General features: G+C 40.7%; 1 protein-coding gene across 1 annotated transcript; it reads right to left on the bottom strand.

The window, feature by feature from the left end:
* Window positions 1–2,344: 2,344 nt before the first annotated feature.
* Poglut2 (protein O-glucosyltransferase 2) lies at window positions 2,345–14,198 on the bottom strand. Its single transcript, XM_005067364.4, has 10 exons — window positions 13,688–14,198; window positions 12,416–12,621; window positions 10,098–10,303; window positions 9,846–9,923; window positions 8,708–8,880; window positions 8,350–8,587; window positions 6,374–6,583; window positions 5,628–5,717; window positions 3,297–3,404; window positions 2,345–2,572 (listed from the first exon to the last, which is right to left on the bottom strand). Exons 1-10 carry the CDS (start codon window positions 13,867–13,869, stop codon window positions 2,555–2,557), a joined length of 1,509 nt encoding a protein of 502 aa, XP_005067421.1. The 5' UTR covers window positions 13,870–14,198; the 3' UTR covers window positions 2,345–2,554.
* Window positions 14,199–14,467: the final 269 nt, after the last annotated feature.

Here is a 14,467-nt window from a genome sequence, read left to right as displayed (position 1 = left end):
GAATGAGACCTTTGGTCTGTGCAAGCATACTCTGCTGCTTCTCAAAAAATAATTTCTAAACACAAACCTGTTCTGTTTCATGTATCCATTTACCAGCTCTTAGACACAGGCATATTGTGATCACATTGCTACAGTGTTCAGAGACAGCAGGGCTGTGGTGAGGCGAGGAGGGCAAAATTTGAAGACACTGGGGGCAGGCTAGGAAGATGGACAGAGGGTTCCCAAGGCAAGAAATTTTAGGAATGCAGCATTAGAAGGAAAAAAGGCAAGTGCCCCACCCCTTAAACATTAGCCCAGGGAAACTGATCTCAGAATTGTAACAACACATTTATGTTGTTTTAGATGACTAAGTATGTGATAGTTTTTTTTCCCCACAGAAGTAATAGGATACTACTATAAAACCTTTATGAACCAAAATATTGCTGCATATACTGGAATATAATTTTTTGATGATTTCAACCACTTAAGACGTTAAAATCATTGCCGGGCGTTGGTGGCGACCGCCTTTAATCCCAGCACTCGGGAGGCAGAGGCAGGCGGATCTCTGTGAGTTCGAGGCCAGCCTGGTCTACAGAGCAAGTTCCAGGACAGCCTCCAAAACAATACAGAGAAACTCTGTCTCGAAAAATCCAAAAAAAAAAAATTATTCTTGGCTTAGAAGCTATACAAACATGAGCCAGATTTGCTCTGTGGGTAGTTTAAAATATCCTAAATTAAGGCCAGGCATGGTGTCAGCCAACTCCTTTAATTCCAGCACTCAGGAGGAAGAGGCAGGTAGAATGCTAGAGTTTGAAGCCATTTTGCTATATGTAATGAGTTCCAAGCCAACCATGATTACCTAGTAAGACCATGTCTTAAAAGAAAGAAACATAAATAACCACATGGCATAAAAGCCTCAAAAAGTTAAAAAAAAAAAGAAAAAAGAAAAAAACTGTCAATCAATTATTATACCAATGAATTCATCATGATCAAATATATAATACAATGAGCATGGCTTTTAACACTTTTAAAATTAAAATGCTATTACTATAATTCACTACAAATGAATGCAATAAAACCAGAAAAATAAAATATGAGCAGTCCCAATAGATGTCTGAAAAAAACAGTTGCTATTCAAAGTTCTCCTAATTGATAAGCTTTAATAAATTAGTAAATTTTAAATATTTTAGCAGAGGCTACCATACCTATAGCAACAGTCAATCTCCAATTAGCATTTTTAGATTAGTGTTAAGTGGACACTACTACTCACCCCTGTGATGCCATTTTTAGACACAACCCATACTTAATTATTTTATTGACTGTAAGTTTCCATTCTTTATCAAGAAGAGGCGATAACTATTCCCTGATTTATCTTTGGAACTTAAAAACAATATCTGAATGCATATTAGGTGCTCAATAAATATTCATTGTATGAATTCCCACTACCGATGATTAACTTGGTGTCGCCGTTCTCTAACATAAAGTCAAACATTCTGGATATTCTGCTGGGGCATTTTTCAATAAGATTAACATTTAAATTAGTGAACTTGGAGATGACAGTTGTAATTTGAGTGGGACTTGTCTAATTGGGAGAGAAACATAAGTGGTGGGACTAAAAGCATGTGTACCAGCATGCCTGGCCCCCAGCTAGTACTTTAACTGCATTTTGAAATTAATTGTTCATTTACTCATTTAAAATCTGTTGCCCCTTCCAGATTTAGGCAAGCCTGTTAAGACTCTAAAAAGAATGGTCTCTGTACTCAAGATGCCTACCGTCTGGAATGGAAGGGAGCACCTATAGGCAACTACTGCCAAGTGTGGTGACTATATAACATAAGGACTCAGAGGAGCTACATTCCTGAAACAAGGTGGCCAAAAAGAATGGAACCTGTCTTCTACACCAAGGGAATAGCCAATACCAGGACAGCAAGGAAACAAGCATTGGGTGGACAATGATAGGATTCATGTCAGGAAGTGATAACAGATTTGACTTCCAAAAAAAGGATAGATAAAGGCAGCTCTTTCATGTTTTTTAGAGTGAGGTTTGACTGCAACTGAATGGACAGTCATTCCAAGATAAAAACAGCTTAAAAGAGACAGTTATTTGTATTTTAAGACAGAGTCTTACTGTCTTCTAAGCCAGCCTTAAATGTCAGGCTGGCTTGAAAGTCACTATGTAGCTCAACTTGGCCTTGAACTCATGGCAATGTCTCAACCTATAGAATGCTGGAATTATAGGCATGGCTGGGTTTTGTTTTGTTTTTGGAGGTCTGTTTGATTAAATGCAATTAGTCAGCAGGCCAGAATCAATGACCCAGATTTTCCCTTTTCTACTCATAGCTAACAAATGGTACAAAATAGGCCCTTAAAATAAAGGTAGTTTTATTATAAAAATTTTAAAATGTTCTGTAAAAGACAGTTACAGGAATACTGCATAAGAAGAAACACTCCAAGAATGCAAACAGTCACCAATAGATTTTTGCATTGTTTTTGAGCTAATACTTAAAAATAATCTTCTTTACAGTTAAGAAGTGTCTTCAGAGCACCATCATTTGAATAGAAGATATTTTGCATATCAGAGTTCATCTTTGGTCTGTAATTAAGAAGAAAAATTTAAGAGTCACTAAAAAATCTTAGAAATGAAGAATGTTCATACAAGACAATTATTTTCTGTTAAAGATGAGAGGAAGAAAAACTAGTTTCATTTAGGTGTTTTAAGGGTTCAGGGCTATTTCTGGAGGACCAGATTCACCATGTGTAAAATCACACTCAGTTTCATGGGAGAGAGTGATGGAGATTTTAAATATCCAGGGGTCTGTGGCACCATTACACCCTGGGTTACGAAAGCAGGTGTGAAGAAATGGCATTGACAGAGAACAAGATATGCCACTCTCATTCAAACTTCCACTAGTTGGTGGAAGAACCCATCTGGTACCAATTCTATGTAAATCACACAAGACAAAAAAGGAAATGAAATTGCTCCATCTCATGCAGAGCCAAAAGAAACTTGGTGACATTCAGTCAGTTTCATTATTGGCTCTAGTGACTCACAGCACAGAAAGGGATTAGCTTAGGTGATGGACCACTGAGGAGTCAGTGAGTTAATGGGAAATCCTTTCTCGAAAAAGACACACAAAAATGCAAAGAACCAATATTCCTATTTACACACTGTCATGGTGTACAGAGTTCCACCAGGCTAATAATAAGCTCCCGAAAATTTAACCAGCATTCAGAATTTCAACATTTTTCACCAACAGTGAGCAATCACGTGAACTGGTTTTTGTACACCACTGGATCCAGAAGGCTGGTCTTGTTACCTTTCTCCGATGGCACGTGCAAGGGAAGAGGTCATCCTCAGAATGTGGCTCCACCCTCTTCATACCCTCTCGAATTTGTGGCTCGCTCACTTGTAGACTGGCATAGCCCTGTTAAACATCAACACAAAAGAATTTCTTGTTGTGTGATATTTTGTTTATGTTCTGAAAAATAAAGCTTGCTTGGAGTCAGAGGGCAGAACTAGCCACTAGTTAACCATAGAGGTCTGGAGGTCTGTACCGAGAGAAGACAGGAAGTGTACGGTATTGGGATGGAGAGAGGATCTAGGCCTTTTTTGGACAGAGGAATGGAAGGGGTAGGAAGCTACCAGTGGCTGCTCCCCTGCTTCTCTGATCTTTCATGTTTTTACCCTGGTATCTACCTCCTGATTTTTATCAATAAGATTAATTAGATTTATCCTTGAATTCCTTAAGCAACTCTTTCAGTATACACACTGGGACTTACAAGTAAAGCATTACTTTAATGCATAGGTACTTAACCTAGTGTCCGCCATATCCATCTTAAATGCCCAATACAACTCTGTGTGTGTGTGTGTGTGTGTGTGTGTGTGTGTGTGCGTGTGCGTGTGTGTGTGTAATATGTATGTAGATGTGTGGAGGCCAAAGGAAGACATCATATGTCTTTTTTAGTCTCTCTCTCCAATACTTTTAGAGGCAGAGTCATTGAACCTGGAACTCACTGATGGGCTACACAGAGTCCCAGGGAGGCTCTTGTCACTGCTCCCCAGTGCTGGGATTACAAATAATTTCTGCCACAAATAGATGTTCACAGGGGCTCTGGGGTTTCCTTATGTGTGTGCAGCAAGCACTTTACCAATCTAGCTATTGCTCAACTCTATCTTGTTTTGTATTTTTTGAAACACATTATCACTACAGTCGGCCTACTGATACATAGATCACACTGGTGTCAATCGTCTGTCTTCATTGCCTGAGTGCCAGGGTTAGAGGCGAGTGCCACTACATCCAGCATCTCCACATTTATAAACACTGTTTTGTTTATAAATGTGGGTGTGTGCATGAGTGTGGATGTCCACAGAGGCCAAGAGATCAGGTGTCCCAAAGCTAGAGTTATAGGCAATTTGAGTTGCCCGACATGAGTGATGGAAACTGAGGTCAGGCTCTCTGAAAGAACAGTAAGTAACTGCTGAGCCATCTCTTCAGCTAGAAATCCCAAATTTATATGACTAAATGTTTCTTTGTAACTAGGTTCTGCTTTAAGTGAAAATAATGTTGCACAAAATCCTCCCTAGAAGGAGAACAGAGCCTACTCTTTCCCCACTACAGCTGTAGGAGTCTGTCAAGCCCTTCTTGATTATGTTCTTACTCTGCAACAGGCACTATGCTAGGTATGGATGCTGCACATTTGCTAAATAAATGACACAACCCAGTGAATCTTTAGCTGTTCACACTGTAGCCCCCTTGTCTAGTTCATTTGTTTTACATAACTTATTCTCTGTATCCTTTCATCACCTTCTAGGGAAGGTTATAAAACAGACCAGTACAAACCAGAGACAGACCAACTTTTCTCTGTAGCAGAACGTAAGATAGGGTGTTCCATGTTTGTAACTCTGAGACAAGAATCTTAATTTAGTTCTACTATTATTACTAAAAAATAACTTGTTTACATCTGCATTCTTTTTTATGAGAAGCATTTTAAATCATCAGATATGCTGGGATTACAATTTATAAATTCTTGGTCTATAAAAATAATTTTCAAGAAAAGGTATGAGTTATTTGGGGGTCAAGAGTCTGATTACAGTTTGTACTTTGTTTAAATAAATTTTTCATAGTTTCATTCATTGATTGCCTCCAGTACCCAGTATTGCCAAGCAGTTCCCCATACAAGTACTAAACAGGTCCAACCCTGCTTAACTCCCAGATTAGATGAGCCTGGACTTGTTTGAGGGAGTACAGCCACAGACCCCTTGAACACATAACCTGCCAGGCCATGGCCTTTTCCTACCCAAGTTTGAACTTGCTTCCCATACATATAGTCCCGTTCTCCAAGCCCAGGCCCTGAGGCCTAATATCAAAGCTTTTCACTTGATGTTGTTAAATTCTTGGTACTCAACATTTTTTTCTCAGCCTGGAACTGAACCCAATGCCTCATGCATGCTAGATATGTGCTTTCTAGTTATGCTATACTCCAAGCCTCAAATACGTATTACTTAATATTTGCATCTAATATATATCTAAAGTGGCAGATATAATTGTCTTTATACTAATATACTTTTAGAAAATTTAACATGAACTATTGTTTGACTATAACATGTCTAGTCACAAGCAGTATGAAAGGTGTGTGATAATACTAACCTGGAAAAGTTTGAAGTAGTAACAGAATATGTCATCACCCATAAGATTATTTCTTGCAAATTCTTGTCCTGCTTTTGCTATCTTCTTTGCCTATAGGAATTAAAAAAAAATAAAAAAACAGAAACAAACAAACAAAAAAGCACCCTTTAACGGAACTTACTATTTCTCCAGCAGATACACGCAAACAGACCTTCAGACTACATAGTGAGAGGAGACAGAAAACATCTTTGGGAGTAGCCTTAAGTGGCAAAAGATACATTTCACAGAGCACGTTTGTTCAGCCCACAGAAGTTTGCAAGATTTGAAAGCTCAAGTTGCCATGTGGGATGTCTAACAGATAAGCCTCCCTTGGAGAGCCCGACCCAGGCAAAGTAACCACTACTTATCAAGAACACAGATGAAGAAGGCTTGCATGCTCTCCCTTCAGTTTCCAGCAGACACTTAGCCTCGTTTACTACCATTAATAATCCCTCATCTTACTCTACAGTCATTACTGACATCTATTGCCAGACAGGCACGGCTTCTTCCCCCAATCAAGCTGACTGAGAGTTCAGCAGAGTGGTCAGCTAGTGTAAAGTGTGGTGGGTATGTTCACATTGAGGGGAACTGCATGCTACCCTTGGTCAGGCAGCATCCCACGAATAGGTAAAAGCTGTATCTGAACATCCCAGTGTTCAGGCATGGTTCCAGCACTCCTTGATGCGGTGGTGCAGGCAGGAGCAAGTCTTCCAGGAGAATGACCTTACCTCTGCATCATGATCTTTTGCCCACTTAAGCTTTTCCAGCAGATCGCTCAGGTTGCTTTTGACTGGAATGTAGTGTTTCCAAGGCTGCAACTCATTGTAAAAGTGTTCATAGTAGATGGAATCCTGCTTTAGAACCACGCTGTCGCCTACCAGTAGATAGGGCAAGCGGTATGCTGCCACGGTACCATCGATATTTATTTGATACTTGTGCTGCAAAGCAGGAGAGTATAAGAGCCTTTGCTAAATTCCCATTTCTGCTCTTTTTTTCTTCCCCCCTTCTATGCACTATTTTTCCATCCTTGGATAGACTTTCTCCCTCCATTAACATTTAATAAGTGTTCTTATTGTATACTATGTTGACCTAGAGCTAAAGGTTTATTTGATATGTCCCCAAATTTCCCAAACACAGCTACACATCTAATGCTGAAGCAGTTAGCAAATTAATAATATGGATGTCCTAAGGTTACACCACAAGGAAAAGTAGAGCTGTGGCTTTGTAAATATTCTGCTTCTTGTTGACTTACATGTGCATCTAGGGCAGCACATTCTGTGCTATGTCAATACTATTCTGAAAATATGACACATATGTCTTAGGAGAATTAATAAGTTCTGGGGTAAGAACATCTATGAATACACTATCCACAAAACTATGGAAATCAATAGCCTTAGATATGGAAAATTCAACAGGCAAAAATAAAACCAAGTGATGAAATACTGCCCTTGGGGCTGGAAGACGGCTCAATCTGTAAAGTGCTTGCCTTGAAAGCAAAAGGGCTTGAGGATGCCCAGAACTTTGTACAAAATCCGGGTATGGTGGCAGGTGCTTGTAATTCCAGTGCTAGGGAGGGGGAGACAGGTGGGTCCTGGAGCTTGAAGGGTGGTCAGTTTAGCTTACTTGACATGCTCCAGGCCAAGCAAGAAACCCTGAAACAAAAATCAATGCGTATGGCTGCTAAGGAATGACACCCAAGGCTCTTTTGGCTTTTACACACGCGCACGTATGCATGCATGCATGCACGCACGCACACACAGCCACCTATGAACATAAGAACACTCTCTCTCTCTCTCTCTCCAGGCTTTCTGAGAAGGGATGGCTAATCATCTATCTTTTGTTACACTTAAAAAACATATGTGAAAAATACCGATATTTGAATTAGTGGCACCACTCAGGTCTACCTCCTGCCACGGAACCCATCAAATGAATATTCAGCATCCACAGAACAGAAAAAGCTCATTGGTCACTTGTTTCCTCCCACTTTTTTTTTTTGACCCAAAGAACTTGAGATATCACCTAGGGGGCCGAAGAGTGGGGTGGTACCACTGCTTGAAAAGGAGTTGTCAGAAAGAGAATTACTCCCTGGAAACATGAGGAATCTACACCCTAGATGCAGAAAACCATCCACCATCTCCAGAATGCCTGGAACATCTGGATGGGTTTCACATCGTTACCTGCCTTATATCTTCTTGTGATTTGGGGGAGAAGTATTTCTAAAGTGACTTGCACACACTTACTAATAAAAAAGGATTTGATCAAACATGCAGTTTTTTTTTTTTTGGTTTTTCGAGACAGGGTTTCTCTGTGGCTTTGGAGGTTGTCCTGGAACTGGCTCTTGTATCAGGCTGGTCTCGAACTCACAGAGATCCACCTGCCTCTGCCTCCCAAGCACTGGGATTAAAGGTGTGTGCCACCACTGCCCGGACAAACATGTATTTATCTTTGATCAAACATGCATTATCTTAAGGGTTAGCTTGGAAAAATATAGAACTTTTTCCAGGCTCTAAATTCCATTAGTGCTATTCAACATCAGTGCTGTGTGGTGAATCCATAATTAGGCTGCATCTCTGTGCCTCAGTACTCATTGTGTTTTGTGATACCTTCCCATCCTCTGTAACTTGCAGACTTTACTTCCCTTCCCCAAAGTGTTATTTATATATAAACTGAAAAGCAGAAAGGAATCCCATAGATGATGTCATACCTTGAAAAAATCAAAAAATGAAATGTGTTTCACAATGGGCCCATACAGACTCTCATCATGTTTGAAGAAGAAGAAATTGGTGAAAGCAGCATCGATGAGCTCTGGGTGTTTTCTGCTAAGTTTTACCAGCTCTAGTCTCTCTTTGCGGCTGTCTCGGCCCCTCCAGACAGCTGTGGAGTTCTTCCTTTCCCAGGGAGGTCCTGTGTTAGCTTGGACCGACATCATATCCAGACTTACTCTAGAAGACAGGGAGCGGGACATGTCTTCCTCCCAAACGGTCGATTCATGAAATCAGATAGAAAAGGACTCACCAAAGAGAGCAAACCAAGGCTCGGGGTCAACCCTGACCATCTCTCACCGGCCCATGGTTTCTAGAACAGAGTCAGTCAGGTCGTAGGTAGGCATCACAATATCCCTGGAATCTGTGGAGCCACACCAGGAAAAGATCGGCTGGATGTTTGGGTTTGATTTCTTTTTTTCCAAAGGCCAGTCTCCCAAATTGACAAAAAACTCCACATCTGGCAACCTCACCTGGGGGTGGGGATGACAGGAGCTTATTCTCAATCTTTGCATTGCACACAACCATATACTTTTCAGTTAGAATTAGTAGTCGGAACTAGGAATAATGGTGCTTCTCTGTAACCCTAGCAGATGTGAGCGTGAGGTAGGGTGATCATGAGTTGGATGCCAGTGGGCTACATGTATGGCGAATCTGGGCTACATAACGAGTTCAGGGCCAGCCTTGGCAAGCCACTGCCTCAAAATATGGAGGAAAAAAAGGATCTGTGTGTAAATAAAAGCACACGATGTACATATATGAAAATGTCACAATATTAGCCATTGCACAAATAAAAGGTCAATCTCTACGACTTCAGGCAAAGACAACTACTTCAGGTTAAATGGCCGAAACTGTTCAGAATATAGTCACGTGGATAAATATCCTCAGCTTGCTTTCTGTGTTGCCCAAGCTGGCCAGTAGACTTACTATAAAACCAAGAAGCTGGCAAAGTTAATTTCTATTGCTCTAATACTGTCAAGAGACTCCAGTGAGATCACAGAGGGATTAATGAACTAGAGGCATTTTCTTCCCATGTGACACTGCTATAGACTGACTTATTTACCCCCAGAATATAGGCTTAAGTCCTACTCCCCAATGCCTTAGAGTGATCTTACTGGCAAACAAGAGAGCACTGAGAATAGAGTATCACAGAAACTGAGAAGCAGAGAAAGGCCGCCAGAGTCTTAGAAGTGTGACACTTCAACACCTCGATTTCAGACTGGTGGCCCCAGGAACCATCCCCTGCTGTTTTAAGCTACTATAGCATCCATTAAAAACTAACATATGTACCAGGAAAAACAAAACAAACTTTAGGATAGCAATATAAAAGGCACCAAAATAGAACACCCCGAATGTTGATATTAATGATGTTTTGAAAAATTAAATTGTAAAATATAGATTGACATTGCCTATCAAGGTGCAGAGAAGACATACTAACCTTTCTAGTTAATGAAAGTAGTATGGCATCCATGAAAATCCTAAAGCCAACATGCTCACCAAGAGTCTTGATATACACCTAGAAGAGAATTTGACGTTTACTACGTGAGAGTCAAAACCCTGGCAGATATTACTGAGGAAAGGCTTTTCAAAAGATGCCATAGTATGATGTTTAACAAAAGTAGCCAGGTGTAATCAAATGGTCAAAACACCACAGAGTCCGGAAAACAAGCAAATGTCAATCATAATGTACCTTATTGTCCTTTACAGTGTAGTGACACAGGCTCTGCCTCTGTCCAAATCGTTTTGGGATTTCTGCTGCAATCTTTTCAGGATCAACTGTAGGGAAATGTGCCAGATCTTTCTGAATCTGAGTGATGGTTTCTGGACAGTTCATCTCCCGTAGCCAGGCTGCACTGTCTTCCAAAGGGCAGTCACAGTTCTCATGGTAAACTGGTCCTGTTCACGGACAAACAACACAGTGGTGAACATTTCTCCCAGCAACTGAATCATAGTAAATGCGCACTCCACGAACTTCTACCAGACTTCTACCATATCAGCTGGCCTCAGCTCTTCTTCCTATATTGTTCTCTTCTGGCCTGCTTTCCACAGGTGTAAATCATGCTCTATGTGGATATAATTCATTACCTAAGGATAATTGTGGGGTTGGAGAAATGACTTAGCAGTTTAACAGTGCTTGCTGCTCTGGCTGAAAACCTGAGTTAGGTACCTAAGACCCACTACCACCTATAACTTCAAGCCTAGAGTATCTGATACCACTCTGGCCTCTGTGATACCTGTGTATGTGTGAACACACCCCAAACCCCCATCATGGACACACATACATATATAAACAAAAAACTTTAAAAAAAGAATAACCAAATATTGACATAGAGCAAGGAATCTGTGTGCTAAAGGATAAAAATGAAATGAACTATTATTTTGTTGGTTTATTATATGAACAAGTTCTTAGGGTGTCTAAAGTACTTTTCTCAATGGGCAAACCATTGCCAGTGACAACAGAAGTAAACAAAGGACTTCAACACATTCCCCCCTTTGAGAAAATATAAAGAAGTAAAGGTAATTCTATAAACATGTGGTCTCATTAATATCACAATGAATTAATTATACATTTATAAAAATAATGCTAATATAAGAATCTGAATGGGCACTGTACTTGTTATTCCTTTCTGAAATCCTCAGATTCCAACCTGATATAGTAAATAGGTAACAATAGAATTTACATACATTTTAATGCTTTACAGGTTGGGCTGTACCATAGAGTTTCATAAAATGTAAGGGAAGAATTCAGACAATTAAAAAAAATTGCAATTCTCTTGTGGTCCTGTCTCCCCTGAAAGGGAAAGTGAAAAAGTCCTCTTCTGAGCCCATGAGACAAAACAGCAGGGGATTTCTCTATAACAATGGCATGACAATGACAATCAAACCAATGATCAATCGTTTTATTTTTTTGCTTCAAGTCACCTGGCTGTCCTCAAACTTGGAGAGGTCACTTGCCTCTGCTCCTCCTCAGAGCAATGAGATTTAGGGCTTGTGTCAACCAACACACCTGGTAATTTTAGTAATAATTATCAGTTACTTAATTAGTTCACTCACTCATTCAAGAATTATCTATGACTACATATCTAATTTGATTACTCTTTTTTATTTTCCCATTATTTTTATTCTATATGTAGAGGTGTTTTGTTTGCATGTACGTCCTGCAGAGCCTCTGGAGGCTGAAGGGGGTATCAGGCCCCTGCGCCTGGCGCGGTTACAATCATGAGGCGCCATTATGTGTGCTGGGAACCAAACCCAAGTCCTTTAGAAAATTAGCCAGTTAAAAACCATAGAGCCATCTCTTCAGCCCTGATGATTCTTTTTTACAGATTTGCACACACAGGCACACAAAATGAAAAGTCTGAAGTAGTACAGCATAGAAGCGAGAATGGTTACAATGGTAAGTATGCTTTTCTGAGACTCTGCTTCAATTTCACATGTTCATACACACATATCAATTCTCATTTATATACATAAATGCACATGCTATATATACCTCTTATTGTAAGCTGTGTTCCAAAAGATTTATAAAACCTAGTGGTAAATTATGCATTAAAAACCCTTCTAATGGCAGGACACTTATTATTACAAATCAGTTGTCTATACACATGTGAATGCAGGTGCCTTTGGACAGATACCCTCTTCCCTGAAGCTGGAGTTCCAGGTGGCAGAGAGCCACCTGACATGGCTGTTGGGACCCAAACTCTGGTCCTTTGTAAGAGCGGCATGAGCTCGTCACTGCTGAGTCATCCCCAGCCTTCTAACTTGATTATTCTCACTGCCGAGTCTTCAGAGAGCAACTTCTCTAGTCATGTTTCTTGGTCTTTAGTGAATTATAATCAATGTCTCTCTTTTGCCAGACCTCCTAATTTAGCTTTCAATTAGAGAAACATGTAGTGTTTTTTTTCTTTCAGTGAAAAAGTATACTAAGTTTTCTGAAGTAATTCTTATTGATGGAATGACATGTATTTTTGTACTCAAATCCTACCATAAAATTTTGTTTCAAAATACCTTGTAAGACATAAGGAGACTTGGCCACATGTTGACCCTGGTGTTTGACGTCTATCTTCAGGCTTCTGTAGCTTGCATACATTCTGTATCTCACTATGAAGGAGCCATCTTTTCGATCTAAAACCTGGACACCAACTCTAGTGAACTGCTCATCAGGAGCTGAAATTTTAACCTGGAACGCCTTTTCACCTGGAGAAGACGTGAACCTGTGATGGGAAGAGGGATGAGACGTGAGGGTTATTTTAAGAGCAAATGTAAAGACTGAGTAATCCGTTACATCATTCTTCTAAGATAGGCTTGCTTGCTTCTCTCTTAGGTTTTCAGTACCAGAACCAACATGAGGGATCAAAGATAAAAAAAAGAAGATAATAATATCATAAATTACTTCCAGGGGATACATTAATACTGCCAATCTATTTAGCAAACAAATGAAGATAACAAATAGATATTCCTATCAGTCGGTTCAGCACATCTGGCAATTTGTCTTTCATTAAATAGTTACTTCAAGGAGGACCTTATTTTGAAGACTTGCTCTTAATGATTCAAAACCTCAATATTCTTGGGGCTGAAGAGATAACTCAGTGGTTAAGCGCACTTAATGTCATACAAAAGACTTAGTTCAGGTCTCATGGTCCCCAAGGCTCAGAACTACATTAGGCAGTTCACCTCAAGGAGATCTATGCCCTCTCTGGCTTCCTCCAGCACCTGGACTCATGTTTGGGTATATACCCCACCCACATTCACATTTTTAAAAGACTACTACTAATAAAAGTCTAACAGATATACTAGTACTTCAATTATGTTTAGTTGTGGGAAAATAAAAACAATTGGCCTATCATATTAGCAACACAAGGACTAAATATTCCTTTGGGATGTGTTTAGTTTTAGTATTTAGGGTCCCTAGTTGTACTATTTTTTTTCTTAAGACAGCTTGTGGGAAAGTACTTAAAAATAAGGGAGGTTTGTTTAGCCTCGATTCCCATTAAATCAGTTAAGGAGAGAGAACTGTCAGTATAGCAATATTTTATACTATATTGAATACATATTTTGAAATTCTTTCCAAAAGTTATAGAGAAAAATTGATTTGGCAGGGGAAGCCAGTTAGACCAGATGTAGACACTACTCAAATATTCTGGAATGTAAACTGTCTGGAGAAATGACAAGTTGGAGCAGATATAAATGAAAGGCAAAAACAAAAACAAAACAAACAACAAAACCCCAGTAATTTTAAAGCGTGATTCCAAACAGTTGAGGAGTCACTTCTCCACTTACTGTTCTCCTGAGGTATCCACTGCCCGAATGTAGAAGTAGCGGGCTGGAAGGACCACGTCTGCTTTTAGCCCGGGCCCCCATATTTCGCTCTTCTCTGGGCTCAGCCTCCTCTCTTCGGCGGTCTGGGCAAGTGCTGACACAGTCCCCAGAAAAAGGCAGGAAAGCAGCGAAATGCTGAACATTTACAAGACCGACTCTCAGAAGATCCACGGATAAATGCAAACGTGCTAAGTGGACGGAGCTAGCTAGCCTGGGTAGGTAGGGGCACGGTGGCGAGTCCTAGCAGCAGCCAAAAAGGGAGAAGGTTCTTAAGGCGTCGCTTGATGTGCGGTGTCGGTGCGCGGGTCTCCACTGTGCCCAAGGATGTCACAACCCGAGCGCTGGCATGTTCAGGAGAAGGACGCTGCTCGTTCTGCTGAACCGGGTAAGAACTGCAGGGCAGGATCCTCTTTCTCTGGACAATGACAAACTTGAGTTACTCCAGTCACTAGAGCATCATTTTGGGGACGAATCCGCCGCAGGTTCCAGCCAAGGTGGGTGGCGAAGGATTGGCCTGCGCGGCGGCCCGGCTTAGTAAGCTCTTCTGCTAGTGGAGGAGTGGGTCAAAGTGGACACGCGTCCTGGGCCCTCGGCTCCCTGGGATGTGTAGTCCACCACAGGACTAGCGGAAGTCCTGCCTGCGGGAGGAGGGGATCCTGCACCCCCCCCCCCCGCTCTTTCCACTCCTTTTAAAAATTTTGATCGCCGCTTTCGGGGAACCCTTGCACAACAGGGGACTGG

This window comes from Mesocricetus auratus, unplaced genomic scaffold (genome assembly GCF_017639785.1).
Source record: "Mesocricetus auratus isolate SY011 unplaced genomic scaffold, BCM_Maur_2.0 Super-Scaffold_100010, whole genome shotgun sequence".
Classification (NCBI taxonomy): Eukaryota; Metazoa; Chordata; class Mammalia; order Rodentia; family Cricetidae; genus Mesocricetus; species Mesocricetus auratus.
This window is presented reverse-complemented; position numbering and strand designations above follow the sequence as displayed.

What these genes read in the sequence shown, in the direction of transcription:
- Poglut2 (XM_005067364.4), bottom strand. Translation starts at nt 13,869, where the DNA reads ATGTTCAGCATTTCGCTGCTTTCCTGCCTTTTTCTGGGGACTGTGTCA. An exon ending in TACTTTCATTAACTAGAAAG is followed by an intron (nt 8,881 to 9,845) that starts GTTAGTATGTCT and finishes CCCCACCCCCAG; the next exon opens with GTGAGGTTGCCAGATGTGGA. An exon ending in ACTACTTCAAACTTTTCCAG is followed by an intron (nt 3,405 to 5,627) that starts GTTAGTATTATC and finishes GATGTTTAACAG; the next exon opens with GGCTATGCCAGTCTACAAGT.